This window comes from Lepidochelys kempii, chromosome 7, assembly GCF_965140285.1.
Source record: "Lepidochelys kempii isolate rLepKem1 chromosome 7, rLepKem1.hap1, whole genome shotgun sequence".
Taxonomy (NCBI): Eukaryota; Metazoa; Chordata; order Testudines; family Cheloniidae; genus Lepidochelys; species Lepidochelys kempii.
Window position 1 is genome coordinate 45,851,375 of NC_136386.1, and position 17,213 is coordinate 45,868,587.

Sequence of the window (17,213 nt, forward strand, 5' to 3'; positions counted from 1 at the left end):
CAATTCTCCCCCAAGGAGTTCAGTCACAAATTTAATTAATGCATTATTTTTTTAAATGAGCATCATCGGCATGGAAGCATGTCCTCTGGAATGGTTGCCAGAGCATAAAGGGGCATACAAATGTTTAGTATATCTGAGATGTAAATACCTTGCAACACTGGCTACAAAAGTGCCATGCGAATGCCTGTTCTCACTTTCAGGTGACATAAACAAGAAGCAGGCAGCAGTATCTCCTGTAAATATAAACAAACTTGTTTGTCTTAGCGATTGGCTGAACAAGAAGGACCGAGTGGACTTGTAGGCTCTAAAGTTTTAGATTGTTTTGTTTGAATGCAGTTATGTAACAAATCTACATTTGTAAGTTACACTTTCACAACAAAGAGATTGCACTACAGTATTTGTATGAGGTGAATTGAAAAATACTATTTCTTTTGTTTATCATTTTTACAGTGCAAATATTTGTAATCAAAAATATAAAGTGAGCACTGTACACTTTGTATTCTGTGCTGTAATAGAAATCAATATACTTAAATGTAGAAAAACATCCAAAAATATTTAATAAATTTCAATTGGTATTCTATTGTTTAACAGTGCAATTAATCACGATTAATTTTTTTAACAATTTTTTGAGTTAATCGCGTGAGTTAACTTTGATTAATCGACAGCCCTAATTTATATCTTTTGATGTGTTCCAATACCCTTCTATCAGGGAGGGAAGAGGTGAGAAGTCACATATTATAACATTGCAGCCATATGACAGTGTCTGCTATGTAGGGCAATGTTTATTTTCTGCCTTCGAACCTCCATCTCCAGGAATCTCTTTTGGTAACTGTCAGGGTTCCTTCCCCAGTCTGAACTCTGGGGTACAGATGTGGGGACCCGCAGCTTAGGTTAAAGCTTCCCCAAGGCACAGATTCCTTTCTTGCCTTGGGATCGCTGCCACCACCAAGTGATTTAACAATCAATCAGGGAAAGGAACACTTGGAGTCCTATTCCCCCCAAATATTCTCCCAAGCCTACACCCCTTTCCTGGGGAAGGCTTGAGCATATATCCTCACCAATTGGTTACAAAGGACTACAGACCCAAACCCCTAGGTCTTAGAACAATGGAAAAATCAGTCAGATTCTTAAAAAGAAGGATTTTATTTAAAGAGGAAAAAGGTAAAAACCACCTCTGTAAACTGAGGCTGGTAGTTAACCTTACAGAGTAGCAGAAAATTCAACGAGCACAGAGGAACCCCCTCTAGCCTTAGTTTCAAAGTTACAACAAAACAGGGATAAACCTCCCTCTAGCAAAGGGAAAATTCACAAGTTGAGAAAACAAAGATAAACTAATACGCCTTGCCTGGCTGTTACTTACAAGTTTGAAATATGAGAGACTTGTTCAGAAAGATTTGGAGAACATGGATTGATGTCCGGTCCCTCTTAGTCCCAAGAGCGAACGGCCACAGAAACAAAGAACCCAAAACAAAACCTCTCCCCCCAGCAGATTTGAAAGCATCTTTTGTCCCCATTGGTTCCTTTGGTCAGGTGCCAACCAGGTTACTTGAGCTTCTTAACCCCTTACAGGTAAGGAGGAATTTAGGCTACTCCTATGGTTATGACAGTAACAATTCTTCCTGAGCTTCTCTAAAGTTATCAGAGTTCCATCATGAAGGCCGTTCCTGGTGTGATTGGAGCTGCACATTTGGCTTGCCATTTCTGTCCTCAGCTACTAATTGTCTGTTTTCTTACTGCTCACTGTAGGAGGCAGATGTAGGGGAGGAGGTTGAGATGATGGTGGAGAGCCTCCTGGATGTACTTTTACAGACTCTGCTTACTATCATGAGTAAATCGCAGTCTCAGGAGGCGGTAAGAGGGCAGCGTTGCCCGCAGTGCACAGCCGAAATCACTGTTAGTAACTAACAATCAGGTTCTATTTCCTGCTTCTCTAACGTTCAGCTCCCTTTATCCCACTCCCTCACAACCACCTACACCTCATTACTATCTCTCCTGCATGGGTGATCACAGCTTTCTCTCCTTCCCTTCCCACTCATGAAACCATTCTTTCCACTCTGAAAAGAATCGGTCACAGTGCACTAGTCAGTCTGCTTCACGTTTACATCAGCAACTGATGGGGCCCAGGAAGCTTTCCTCATTGCTATAGTTACTGTCTTGGATTACATTTGAAGTTATGATTGCAAATTATCATTTGGTAGTCTTTGGCATATGCCAATTAGGTGATGATTTAGAGCTCCACCTCTAAATGGGCACCAAAATAACACTGGGAATATCATGATTCCTCACCAGCAGGCCAGTGCCATTCACTTCAGTCCCTGGAGAGATTCTGCTCAACTGATCCATACTTATCACTTCCCACAAATGAAACAGGTGCATCCTTCTGGAGAAGGAAACAACAGATAAGAAATCAAGTGTGTTGCTGAGCTGGGTGGGAGGAAGGGAGCAAAGAGATGAATATAGCACCAAACCTGATCTTTTCAAAGGGTGCTAATAAGCATACAGCTGGCCCAAATTATTCAGCAGCATGGGATAAAGAAGGAATGAGAATTCTTCCCTGTGTTTCACGAAAAGAGGGGGGGGAGAAGGATAAAAATCCCATCCAGTCTTCTCCCTTCCTGGACTCCTTGCACTACATATTCTATCCTAACCCTATTTTTACTTGATTCAAACACTGAGCAGATATTAGTGCCACTTGTGTTGTCAATCTGTTCTCCAAAACGCTTTCCATCCAGTGTTAATTTTCTTACAAATTGGCTGGGAATTTGAGTGGGTTGTGCAGGTAGATGTACAGTCAGTGCCTCCACACTAGGAATAAAGAGGTTTCCTAACCTCTTGTTAGCTATAATGCAATAAAAACATGCGGTAAATTCCTAATGAAGAAAAGGCAGTTTGTAGGGGCAAGTCTAGGTTTTACCTTCACTTGCTAACATGTGCTAATAAAGTTTGCAGATGATACAAAGCTGGGAGGTATTGCCAATTTAGAGAAGGACCGGGATATCATACAGGAAGATCTGGATGACCTTGTAAACTGGAGTAATAGTAATAGGATGAAATATAATAATGAGAAGTGTAAGGTTATGCATTTATGGATTAACAACAAGAATTTTAATTATAAGCTGGGGATGCATCAATTAGAAATAACAGAGGAGGAGAAGACCTTAGAGTATTGGTTGATCATAGGATGACTATGTGCCGCCAATGTGATATGGCTGTGAAAAAAGCTAATGCGGTCTTAGGATGCATCAGGAAAAGTATTTCCAGTCGGGATAAGGAGGTGTTAATACCGTCATACAAGGCACTGGTGAGACCTCACCTGGAATACTGTGTGCCATTCTGGTTTCCCATGTTTAAGAAGGATTAATTCAAACTGGAACAGGTACAGAGAAGAGCTGCTTGGATGATCCGAGGAATGGAAAACTTGTCTTATGAAAGGAGACTCAAGGAGCTTGGCTTGTTTAGCCTAACTAAAAGAAGGTTGAGTGGAGATATGATTGCTCTCTATAAATATATCAGAGGGAGAGAGGATTTATTTAATCTCAGTACCAATGTGGACACAAGAACAAATGGATATAAACTGGCCACCAGGAAGTTTAGACTTGAAATTAGACAAAGGTTTCTAACCATTAGAGGAGTGAAGTTTCGGAATAGCCTTCCAAGGGAAGCAGTGGGGGCAAAAGATCTATCTTGCTTTAAGATTAAACTTGATAAGTTTATGGAGGAGATGGTATGATGGGATAACATGATTTTGGTAATTAATTGATCTTTAACTATTCATGGTAAATAGGCCCAATGGCCTGTGATGGGATGTTAGATGGGGTGGGATCTGAGTTACCCAGGAAAGAATTTTCTGTAGTATCTGGCTGGTGTATCTTGCCCATATGCTCTGGGTTTAGCTGATCGCCATATTTGGGGTCGGGAAGGAATTTTTCTCCAGGACAGATTGGAAGAGGCCCTGGAGGCTTTTTGCCTTCCTCTGTAGCATGGGGCACAGGTCACTTGCTGGAGGATTCTCTGCTCCTTGAAGTCTTTAAACCATGATTTGAGGACTTCAGTAGCTCAGACTATTGGTGAGAGGTTTATTGCAGGAGTGGGTGGGTGAGATTCTGTGGCCTGCGTTGTGCAGGAGGTCAGACTAGATGATCATAATGGTCCCTTCTGATCTTAGTATCTATGGGAAAAAAAAAACACAACTGTCTTTTCTTCACTATGATTTTACATTCTTTTACTTACATCTGTTAGCTAATACATGTACCTGTAAGAACACACCTTTTTCTTAGTAAAGACAAGGTATTAACGTTAAGTGGAGTAGCTCAGAAAAGTTTATAAACATTCCCAAGCACATGGGCAGCTACCTGAGTCCATCTGAAAAATGAACTTGCCCAGGAAACCCCCAGATATAAAATCTCTTCAGAAACATTCTTCATGAACATTCATATTTAGCACAGTATCTGTAATATGTGACACAAGATTAGGTACTTCTTAGAAAATCTTTGCAATAGTTTAAAAATAAATTGTTTCAGTGGCTTAGAGACACAATTGCTACAAGGAGACATGTTTGGTAGTCATAGCAGGGAACTAGTAAGGTGGAGACAGATACCATTCTTGACTGCTACTGACTTGCAACATTATCTTTGACACAATGCCTCACCCCTTTACGCTGTACTCTTCAAAGGTGTACAAGTGGGTGTAGCGGGGCAGGACTCACCCATGTGGTGCCTCCTGCTGGTCATCCAGGGAATTAGTATTCCAGCCTCCAGAGTTCCCTCTGCAAGCCGGTGTCCCTCTTGCCGCTGGGCCCCTAGTCCCTCCTGGACCCCAGTGCCCCCTTTCACACCTAGGTGCTGCCACCTGCAGTACCCCACACAGATCTGGGTCTCCCCTTCCCAGGGAACCACAAACTCTCTACCCCCACCTCACCTCAGTCTATGGCCACTGCCAGTCATCACCTAGCCCGTTTCCTGGGGCCGACTGCAGTGTAAGCACCACTCATCATAGGCAAGGGGAGGTTGGACCTGCTGCCTCTGCCTACCCCTTGGGTTACCCTCTGCAATCCCAGCATCTATTTGGCCTTCCACTAGTCCTGCAGCCTGGGGGGTTTCCAGGCCAGAGCTCCCCAGCTCCTCTAGCCTTCCCCCAGCCCTGCTCCACCTCAGGTACCTTGGTATACTCCCAGCAGCCAGGTCCCTCCCTCTCAACAGGCCAGAGAGAGAGTCCTTCTGTGCCTGGCTTCACTGGCTTTTATAGGATCAGCTGGGTCTATTTGGGGCATGGCCACAGCTGAGGCTGCCTCCCAATCAGCCCAGCTTTTCTGCTGCCCCAGCCCTCTCCCAAGGCCGTTTTAAGCCCTTCCAGGCAGGAGCGGGTGACCACTTTGCTACAGTGGGGATTTTTACTCACCTTTGTAAAGCGCTTTGAGAGGCTATGGTGAAAGGAACTATATAACGGCAAAGTATTATTTACTATGTAAGACCTTGATTTCAGAGTAGCTTCACTTCTCCTACATACTAGGGGAGAGAGAGAGAGAGAGAGAGAGAGACCCCTTGACTGTCAGTATTGACCATTTAAACTCTGATATTTGTAATAAGTCCTATGAAAGCTGAGCCTCTGAGATTTTTTGCTATGTATTAACAGGAACTAGAGATCATTTGTCATACAGTATTTTTAATCTCTGCACATGAGCTTTTCTTCCATATGCATTGGTGCCATTTCAGACCCCACCTTTTACCTCCTACCTCAGGTTGAATTTTACATCTAAAAAATACTTTGATTGTCTGGACTGAATAATTCTTCATTTACTTGACAGGGAGAGTATGTGTCCTGTCTCTTGTCTCTGCTTCGTCAAATGTCAGACACTCATTTTCAACATTTACTGGACAACTTCCAGAGCAAGGATGAGCTAAAGGTAGGACGTAACATCATGGTTTTTAGAAGCAGCTATTAAATATTATCCTCAGAAATCAGATAGATGACAGTGCAGAAGGTGTTTTCACTTACTCTACTGAGCATCCACATTCACTACAGATATAGTCACTATTTGTTTTATATACTTAGTTTCTTATTATCAGAGAAAAGAATGGTCCAGTGGTTAGGACACTAGCCTAGGAGTTGGGAGTCCCTACCTCTATCCCAGGCTTCCTGTGTGACCTTGAACAAGTCACCGAAGGTATGTCTACATTGCAAAGAAAAACCCATGGTGCCGAATCTCAGAGCCTGGTTCCTTTGGCTTGTGCTCATGGGACTCGGACTGTGGGGCTATAAAGAGCAGTGTAGACATTCACGCTTGGGCTGGAGCTGAGGGGGAGGGTCTCAGACCCTGGGCTCCGGTCTGAGCAGGAACATCTAAATTGCTCTTTTTAGCCCGGCAACCCAAGTCCTGCAAGCCCAAGTCTGTTGACCCAGGCTCTGAGACTGTGCTGAAGGTTTTTCTCTGCATTGTAAACATACCCAGAATGTCTCTGGTATGTCTACACTGCAGCTCAGAGTTGTGATTCCCAGTGTGGTTAGAAGAAAATGGGTACTTGTGGCGCCTTAGAGACTAACTAACAAATGTATTTGAGCATAAGCTCTCACCCTGAGTTAGTGGAGTGTGGCTCTTGTGGCACTAGCAGTGGCTCAGGATAACTGCCCAAGTCCGAGCCTGCCCAACCTCCTGGGTCTGCGCTCAAGTGATTAACCTGAGCCAGCGCCGCAACTTCCACACTGCTATTTTTAGTGTGCTAGCACGAATCTGTCCACCGCACTGGGAATAACACCTCTCAGCTGCAGTTAGTCATACCCATAGCACTTTCCTACCTCATGGCAGTGGTGTGAGGATAAATACATTAACGATAGCAAGGTGTTCAGATCATATGATAATAGGGAGCAGATAAGTACCTGGGATAGATATCATTATGGTACTTTGTGGAACATAGCTTGAACTACAGACTAGTAGTCTGTACAGACTAGAAAATCCAAAGTAGTTTATTCTGCAACCTATTGAAGGGCATGGAATATACATAGGAGCTCACTTAAAAGGTTTGAAGTTTGTTCTTATGTCAAAAGATAATTATATTCCAAGGCTGACTTTTGCATACCAAGCAGAGAAAAGTCAACAGCAAATTTTAGCTTGGTCTGTTGGAGTAGTGGCCAGCCTACTCTACCTGGTATGCTTCAACAAGCTCCCCAAATTCCCATTTGTGAGTGGTGACCTAAATAATAGCTATTATGAAGATTACGAAGAGAGAGTTGCTTAGTACACTGTTTATGTACCCTCACTGGTGGCTTCCCAACCGTTATCTGTTTTGAGGTGTTCATCTCAAAGGGAGAGAAGCCTATCTGTTACCTTCGCATCAGTATGAAGGCAGCATGTCTCAGATCACAGTAAATGGCTCTGAAGTGCAGATTAACTTCAAGCAGCAATACATAAATCTGATGGAAGTAACAGTCATGCTGCCACTTTCCTTTCACAGTATGATGATGGGGTTATATACAAAATGTTTTTGTGGCTAGTGTGACAGCTCAGTAATAGAGTGAATAGTAATACCAAACTGACACCATGGTAGAAACCTGTTAAAACACTGAACAAACAAGGTGGAACAGGATCTGAAGTGCTTTTGAAAGAGGTTGTCAACTTCCAATTATTGTATATATCAATGAAAATGTATCCTGAGAAAAGCTGGGTGGCTCAGAGATACAGACTTTGGGATAACAGAGTCTCTTACCTCTAGGTTGCTAGGTTGAATGGAGCTCAAATTGGTAGTGATCTAAAGTTAACTTTTGATGACTTTTTCAATAGTGCACATGATAAGAGTTGGCACTCTCATACTGAGTCTTAAGTAGACATGGAATATACATAGGAGTAGAGCTTGTTGGAAATTTTTGTGGAATTTTTAACAGAAAATTCTGGTTTCATCATAATTGAAATATTTCTGAAAAAGTTGTCAGTTTTGATAAAAATTCTCTCAAATTTCAAAACAAACAAATATCATTTCAGTACATCTTTGTTTTAAAATTTAATTTCAGGTTTCAAAATTTTGCTTTGGAATTTGAATTTTTGCTTTGAAATTTCAAAATTTCATTTTGAATTCTATTTTATTTGTACCTGTTTTTGTTGGTACATTATTTTTATATTATGTTATGTCAGTAGTATTGCACATTATGCACTGTAGCTACTGACTCATAATATTATATAATCATTTAAATATTCTATTTTTAATATATTTTTTGAAATCTTAAAGGGAAGCTACTAAGATGTTTCAGTCAGTACTAAGAAGCAGCTGCCTTTAATGATATTTACTACATCTACATGTCATGAAATAATTAAATATAATAAAAATTTAAAAATCAATCAAATTTGAAACAAAGTTTTGAAATTCAAGAATAAAAAAACAAGCTTCCAAAACAAAACTGAGAAATCCAAATTGAAATTTAAAAATTAATGTCTTCCAAAACTGTATTTTTTGGGGTTGGGGGGAATTTCGGGTAATTAGGAAATTTCAAAAATATTTGTTTTCTACTTGAATTAGAAGAAAGGAGTTTTGAAATCTCCCAGAAACCAGAAATTCCAAGTTTTGACCAGCTCTACTGAAAAGTTCACTTAAGAAAAGTTTTGAAGTTGTTCTCACCTGACATCACAAATACCACTGTCACAGCTGGCAACCTTCTTGATAGTCTCAGTAAAAAGACCTGTGATTAAATTGGCTATGGAGATAGAGATTGAATTATGCTGGTGTAACAACAATAATGTATACCCCTTTTATGGGTTAAGAGAGGATTACTGTTATATAAAAGTGAAAAATGAGGCAGATAGTGAGTTGCTAAGTGATTTATTCAGAATCAAAAAGTAAGTCATTGGCAGAGCCAGGATTTGATCTCAGGAGTTTTTCCTCAATCCTTTGTTCAGGACTGCTAGACCACTCTTCTTTCTCCCTTAGGTTTTTTTGCATGATAGACACATACACTCTCTCTCTCTCTCTCTCTCTCTCTCTCTCTCTCTCTCTCTCTGAAGTGGTCCTTTTAGAAACAGACATCGGGGTGGGATGCCTTTAGCAAGTCCTTTCTTCTTCATCATAAATGGGATCTTATATTACCATATTACATAACCTATAAAATAATTTATTTTATTCATTTTTTTATTTTATGACAGGGGTGCCTAGAACCATGAAAACATACCCCTTTTAATATAAATTAAATAAATAACAGTTCCTCCAAAAGGCACACTGGGAACTCAGACCAGAATTCTGCATGACACTACTGAAATGTCATATAGAATAAAGTAAAATAAAGTGCTGCACTGTAAGCTTTAAAATATAGGAGAGTGCACCTGCTGAAAACAACTGTATCTGTCTCATTCCCATACATGCTGCTTCCATGTCCTGAGCTATGTAGCCTAGTAACACAGGGATCAAGCAAGGGAAACATAATTAACTTAATTGTCTTGGCTGTGGCTAGGAAAGTACATTTGCCTACAGCTGCCACTGCTTATTATTCTCTTTTATCTGTGTATTAGGAGTTCCTGCTGAAGATTTTCTGTGTGTTTCGAAATCTAATGAAGATGAGTGTCTTTCCTCGGGACTGGATGGTGATGAGGTTGCTCACCAGCAAGTGAGTATGGACATGTTTAAAGCACTGAATGTTTGTTTGAGAACTCTGGGGGTACTCTACATTAGGGCTTCTCAATCCCAGAGAAACAGTGTGTTTTAGTGGATTGAGGGGTGGGACTCTAGGCAGGAACTCCTCCTGAGTACTAATCCTGGTTCTGCAAAGTTACTTAAGCTATCAGGGCCAAATTAGGGCTTCTGTCAATGAATGATCACTTTCATGTACAAGTTTTACATGCTACCAGTGGGCACACATACTATAGAGTTAATACTATAAATCGCTCTTTTTTCACGAAAACCAAGTGCAAATAGGCTTCCTGTATGTAAATTCTATCACTTATGCACACAAGTGATAGTGAGCTAAAATGATCTGCCCAAAGTTAGTCACATATGGAGTTTATTTACCCCTTTGAACATCTGCCCCTTTGTCTGTTTTCCCATCTGTAAAGTTTCGGTAATTGCTTTGCTTAGGTCCATTGCTTTGAAGACAGGCAACACTCTTTAAGTGCTGAGTAGAACTAGACACCAATTCCAGTTATCTATGTCTGTATCCACAATTACCCCACAAATCCTTCCCTGACTGAGGGAGGCATGGTTTCCTCTTGCCATGTGATAAATGCACTTCGTCAATAGTCTGAGGTGCAAGGAGGGATAGCCAAAAAGACTGGCTCTTCCATTTCAGCCAAGTTACTAAAATGGAAGGAGCTGCTGAGGTATACATAGCTCTTGGATATATAGTGCTTGTGGTCTTAATTTTCCTTTTACCCACATTGTTACCTCTCTGGCTTAATCATAGAATATCAGGGTTGGAAGGGACCTCAGGAGGTCATCTAGTCCAACCCCCTGTTCAAAGTGGGACCAATCCCCAATTTTTGCCCCAGATCCCTAAATGGCCCCCTCAGAGATTGGCCTGCTAAACCCAAGGCTCTGAGTTCAATGCTCAAACCACTGAGCTATCCGTTCCCTACCTCTTCATTGTGTCTCAATTTAAAAAACAGCAACAAAACTCACCAAGGAGTTTTCTCGCAGTTTGTTGCTGGTGCACTGCCTGGGGCTACTGCTCCTGACAGAACCAGCATCCCTACAGGTTGTAAACATGCTCTTTGGGTGAAAGACCAGAACAACTCAGCTTAGATCAGTGGCGGACAGGACCGGCTCTAGGCACCAGCAAAGCAAGCACGTGCTTGGGGCGGCACAATTCCAGGGGCGGCGTTCCAGCCACCGGTTGGTTTTTTTTTTTTGTTTTGTTTCTTTTTTGCTTCAGCAATTGCTGGGACGGCAATTTTTTTGCTTAGGGCGGCAAAAACTCTAGAGACGGCCCTGGTGGTGGACTCAATTTTTTTTTAGAAAAGGAGGGGCAGACCACAGTCCTTACACCAGGTGACAAGGTATCAGATTGAAATCATTATTTCTTGATTATGCAGTTGTCATTTGGGCTTGAATTTTTTAGTTTTGTTTTTTATTTTTGCCTTGTCAAGCTTTTTCTGTTGTTTTTAGGAGGTAGCAGCAGTAGGCTGGGGTTACCTACTAGTGTCTCATTTTATTAGCTAACCTAACTGTAGCATCACAGTTGACTAACTGAAGTACTGGAGGGGTCCACATTGCAAGATGATGTCATGGACCTCTTCCTGAAGGCTGATTGGTCAGCTGTGGTTGTTAGGGGGCTTATTCCTTCACCCACTTACTTCCCTGGTCCTTCTCACATGAACAGAGAGCAACAATACCCAAAGTCCAAAGGTGCAAACAATTCGATGTTTATTGGGGTGAACTTCCAGCCAGCATGATTCCAGTTTCCTTCCTTAGTGTCCCCCTTCCCAGCTCTGACACCACAGAGCCTTACACCTGTGTCCCTGTTCCCATTCCTGCCCTTAGCCTAAACATGATTCCAATTTCCCCACCCCCATTCCCTGTTCCCATTTCCCCCTTTAGCAAAACACGATTCCAATTTCCCCACCCCCATTCCCTGTTCCCATTTCCCCCTTTAGCAAAACATGATTCCAATTTCCCCACCCCCATTCCCTGTTCCCATTTCCCACCCACCCACTTCCTGATTGACTGCAGACTATATAGTAAAACTTGAGTTCTGCTTAGCTATACCTTAACCAATCATTTTCCTGAAATTTAACTAACCAATCCTAACATATGGTAACATGATTATGTAACCAATTATATCCCACTACCTCAATTAGTTTACACGCAGCAAAATTAATTATACAGCAGACAGGAACAATCACAGAACCAGACAGAGATTATACAGACAAACTATAGCAAAGTGGGAACTATTATGACAAAACAATACAGAAGTGAGGATTTTACATCCCAGCTATTGATAAGTGAGTTCTTGCCAGACAGGATGCTATCAAACTAAGTTTCCTTTTACATTTTCTAGGCACTTCCCTTTCTCTGGAGGCGATAGGCACTATCAGGACAGGAGTATATTCCTAACAGCCCAATAGCACCTTATTTCAATGTGACTAGTTTGGAATGTGAGGAGGTGACCCGTCACTTCCCAGCTTATGGCTGCCTCTGTTGCTTAGCCAAAGATCTTAGCCTAAGCACAGGGCCTCAGACTGTCACAGTAAGAGAAGGACCTTACACTGGCAGACAGTGATTTTGATTCTTTCTTTTATACCTCTAACTAGCCAAGTGATAAGAATACACTTAAATTCTTAGAGTATAGGGCTTTACAGACAGGCCTGAATATCTATATTATAACAGTGGTGTTGTATGCTCTGTGAGTTCACAGTGCTAACGAGAAGTGAAAGAAGTAGCTATAGATGTTGTGAACCCCCAGGTTACATGCTGTACTACAGGACAAGAGAAATCCATATAAAGTAAAAAAGACCTGGTTACCTAGATAACCTCATCCTGCTGGCGCTGCTTAGCTGGAAATCTCTTCAGGTTGAAATAAGGTGCATTTATCAATGTCGCTGAAAGTATCACATGAATGAGATGCTGAGCTTTAGCCTATTTCTTTTTTATACCAAAGCAAATTAGACTTCATTAATTCTTGCATGTTGTTACATGATTTATTCCCATTTAATTAAAGGCATTTCATAGAATATCAGGATTGGAAGGGACCTCAGGAGGTCATCTAATTCAACCCCCTGCTCAAAGCACCTACAAACATATTTACGTTTCCCAGTGAACCCAGAGCTTACAAAATATTACCCAAAATGTACAGAGGAGATCAATTTACAGCAAAGTCCAAAAACCGTAGAGGATTGTGCCTACCTGATTTTTGATTAAAGAAATGCACAGAAACAAAAATAAATAAGTTATGTTTGTTCTTTTATTTATTAACTGCAGTACTGGACTTTTCAAAATAAACTCATCAATTACAAAGATATTCTTCAGTTTCCAATATCTACAATAGTTCAGGAAAACATATTTGTGAATTCGTCCTTGCATTATTTAATTTGAAGTCTTTGTTAAAAAAAAAACCAAAATACAGTGACCTTTATGGTGATATCTAGAAATGACTGCATAAAGAAAGAGTGCCAAAATGCATTTTGAAATGTAACAGAAAGCACCAGTGCTCAGAGCCATTCAAAAACTCTCTGAATGTAATTTGTACTGCTGATTGAAGACGATCTTTTTTTTAATTATAGTATCATAGTTACCACAGTCCAGTACCTGTCTTCTGCCCTGCACAAGAACTTCACAGAAACAGACTTTGATTTTAAGGTAAGGATTGAGATCTAGAAAATTTCATGACAGCCTTTAAAACCAGCAGCAATGCAGGAACAGTGGCTACTCTATGTTAATAGATTATGTTCACTGTGTTCATTAGCTCAGAAAATAAACTAGCTGATACAGACAGTAATCAAACTCTGCTGAGGCTTTGACTGAACTGGAAAATCCCAGAAGAGCAGAAGCATTATGAACTAATGGTACGAAAAGTGAGACTGCTTGCATTGGCTAAAGTCAAGAATGTATAGTGTCTAATGTAATTCAAAGCACACTCTATGTTGTGGTTTAAGGTATGAAAACGTGTTCACTAGGAATATTTGAAACTGCCAAACTCATTTCACTTTTGGCCTAATGCAGAATTGAATTCAGGTGTCAAGAGGTGAAAGGCCTATGTCTGAAGCCCCACCACTCCGTTGCTGCTGGATTCTTTTAATTGTCATTCCCTCCAGTATTTGTATAATTCTTGGCACTGATTTAACTTAGTTTATTATTACATCTGGTTTATTGAGACATAATTACCTATTTTCCTCTGACTTAAGGTGGAACAACCTGATGCCTTCTGTAAAATGTAAACATGGCATGTATGTTTGTGTTCAGAACTTGTTCTGCCTTTGGACTGTCATGTGTTTAATTTCCTTCCTGTTTTCTAGGTGTGGAACTCCTATTTCAGCTTGGCAGTTCTGTTTATAAACCAGCCAAGCCTGCAGCTAGAAATTGTCACTCCAGCTAAGAGAAAGAAGATTCTGGACAAGTAAGAATATGATCTCCTTGCCTCCAAAACTCTGATTTTTGACATAACCTCAAAAGTAGGACGTAGGTTTTTATCACAAAATCCCATACATTACAGGCAGTGAGAGGAATCATCCCAGAAAAATCATACGTAGAGGTCATAGGACAAGTATGCAACAATTTGATGAATCCCTTGGTGTTCTTAAAAAGTATAACCTTGGTTTAAATATTGATTTAATTTCATTAAATCACCAACTTGCTGTATTTTGTCCCATTAAGGGATTGTCTATGCCGTCTCTTTCAGATACGGCGACATGCGAGTGATGATGGCATATGAGTTATTCAGCATGTGGCAGAACCTGGGTATGTCTCTTTGTCTCCTATTCTCCTTTTAATCACCAAAACTAAAGTTGTTTAAAAATTGCATTACTAATATTCAGCTTTAGTGCTGTGACACCACAGAGCTTATGCTGGGTCTTGTAGTTTCTTCAGGAATTTTCAACTAAAAAAAATGACTTTCTGAATAGCTCTATGGTGATATTTTTCTCATTTGAAATAACTCATTCCTATGAATTTGAATACTTTACTCTCAAATCTTATAGTGACTGGTTTCAACAGCTTTTCTTTGGTATTCCCAGATGATGTACTGCATTAGCATTTGGAAATCCATGCTGTTGTGCTGCAATCTAGTCTAGTACTTGAGATACGGTTGTACACTCTTGACTTTAATCTGGTCTATGACTGCATCGCTGAAACTAAACCTTTACAGCTCTGTCCAATTTCATCCATTTGCAAATGGTACAACAGAACAAGTCAGGGTGATGCAGAATTCTAAAAGTGCACAGCTAGCGATCATGTACAGAAGAGACATGCAGTAAGAGACATGCATATTTATGAGTGCTTTATTAATGTGTCTGATAAGTATAATAACAAATTCTCTAAAAAGAAAAGGAGTACTTGTGGCACCTTAGAGACTAACAAATTTATTTGAGCATAAGCTTTCATGAGCTACAGCTCACTTCATTGGAATGCATCAAGTACTCTTTTTCTTTTTGCGAATACAGACTAACACGGTTGCTACTCTGAAACAAATTCTCTGTTTCTGGTTAAAAAAACGCAAAAGTTTGCCCTCGATTATCCAATAGTTGTTACACCAGTTGTAATAGACTTTACATTTCTGTAAGTCATTTGAGTTTGTACCACGTGATATTTTGATTGACACTGGAATGTTACTAAATCAACACAGCATATATTGAATCTGCTAAAACTAGCTAACTGATAGCTCACAAAATGTAATTGTAAATGGGGAAGCATAATCAGGCAAACGTGTTCTTAGTGGGGCCCCACAGAGATCATTTCTTGGCCCTATGCTATTTAACACATTTATCTGTCTGGGAAGAAAACATACAATCATTCCTGGTAAAGTTTGTGGATGACACAAAGATTGGGTAGTAAATAATGAAGAGGATAAGTCACTGCTACAGAATGATCTGGATCACTTGGTGAACTGGGTGCAAGCAACAAATAAGCTTTTAATGTGGCTACATGTAAAATCCTACATCTAGGAACAAAGAATGTAGGCCTTACTTCTAGGATGGGGGAATTCTGTCCTGGCAAGCAGTGACTCCAAAAGTACTTGGGGGGCATGGTGGATAATCAGCTGAACAAGAGCTCGCAGAGTAAAGCTATGGCCAAAAGCGCTAATGTGTTTCTTGATTATTAAAAAACAGGGAATGTTGACTAGGAGTAGAGGGGTTATTTTACCTCTATATTTGGCACAGGTGCAACCGCTACTGGAATATAGTGCCCATTTCTGGTGTCCAAAATTCATGAAAGACATTGATATTAATTGGAAAGGATTCAGAGAAGAGCCACAAAAATGATGAAAGGATTGAAAACATGCTATATAGTGAAGGACTCAAGGAGCTCAATCTGTTATCTTAACAGAGACAATATTAAGGGGTGATTTGATCTCAGTCTATAAGAATCTACTTATGGAACAGGTAACAGAGGGCTCTTCAATCTGGCAGACAAAGGCATAACAAGATCTAGTGGCTGGAAATTGCAGCTAGACAAATTCACCCTAGAAATAAGGCATAAATTTTTAACAGCGAGGGTAGTTATCCATTGGAACAATTTACCAAGGGTTGTGGTGGATTCTCCATCACTGCCAATTTTAAAATCAAGATTGGATGTTTTTCTAAATGATATGGTCTAGTTCAAACAGGAATTAATTCAGGGAAATCCTGTGGCCTGTGTTATACATGAGGTTAGATTAGATGATCACAGTGATCCCTTCTGGCCTCCTTATAATCTACAAAACTATGAATTGTACTTATTTCTGATCTAAATAACATCTTTTGGTTGAAGTGAGCTGGGGTGCAGCATAGCATCTTATGACATGTGCCCCATCACATTGGCAGGGAATGTATCACATTGACTTCACTGTATTAGTTATGTTAGAAACACACTTTGCTTCTCATTATTTGTCTGAAAAATAGATAGCAATATTCATGAAATTGTTAACAGGCTTAAACAAATGTCACATGCAGCTTAAAAGACAAAATCTAGTATGTCTAAATTGTAATCATCCAGATCATGATTTTGAGGAATACACCAAAGTGTCTGCTTTATGCTTCACATGCAGAATGACAGAAATGAAATAAGAAAAGGAGTACTTGTGGCACCTTAGAGACTAACAAATTTATTTGAGCATAAGCTTTCATGAGCTACAGCCGGATGAAGTGAGCTGTAGCTCACGAAAGCTTATGCTCAAATAAATTTGTTAGTCTCTAAGGTGCCACAAGTACTCCTTTTCTTTTTGTGAATACAGACTAACACAGCTGCTACTCTGAAACCTGAGAAATGAAATAGGAGTTTTAATATTGCAGAGTTAATGACATATGCTCCCCATAGGGATTAAAATTATTATCTCTTTAAATCAAAATCATGCTTTTCTGCTTTTCCTGATTTGTTTATTTCTCTTTTCCTACCCCTGCCTTTTTGCAATTGTGGGACCACCTAAGAGACTGATTAATTTACTAGAGGAAAACCTCCAATATGTAGGTGTATGTTGGATTCCCAATTTAATCTGAAAGATAATTTTGTGGAGAAGTGATATCTCAAAACAATATTGCCCTATCAATGTTTTTTTCAGATAATTTTGTTTTATTTACTAAAGTTTTACAGTGGAAGCACACTTTAAAAATAATT

General features: G+C 40.1%; 1 protein-coding gene across 13 annotated transcripts in view; it reads left to right on the plus strand.

Annotated features, from left to right (window-relative positions):
- DOCK3 (dedicator of cytokinesis 3) overlaps positions 1-17,213 on the plus strand; it is a 585,647-nt gene that overhangs the window by 487,056 nt on the left and 81,378 nt on the right. For 12 of the 13 annotated variants that reach the window (XM_073352483.2, XM_073352491.2, XM_073352484.2 and 9 more), the window contains 6 exons: positions 1,747-1,893; positions 5,804-5,902; positions 9,488-9,582; positions 13,190-13,265; positions 13,922-14,022; positions 14,305-14,363. In XM_073352483.2, coding sequence (XP_073208584.1) covers positions 1,747-1,893; positions 5,804-5,902; positions 9,488-9,582; positions 13,190-13,265; positions 13,922-14,022; positions 14,305-14,363 — 577 coding nt within the window. The remainder of the gene's footprint in view (positions 1-1,746; positions 1,894-5,803; positions 5,903-9,487; positions 9,583-13,189; positions 13,266-13,921; positions 14,023-14,304; positions 14,364-17,213) is intronic. The other variant, XM_073352486.2, reaches the window with a different exon arrangement.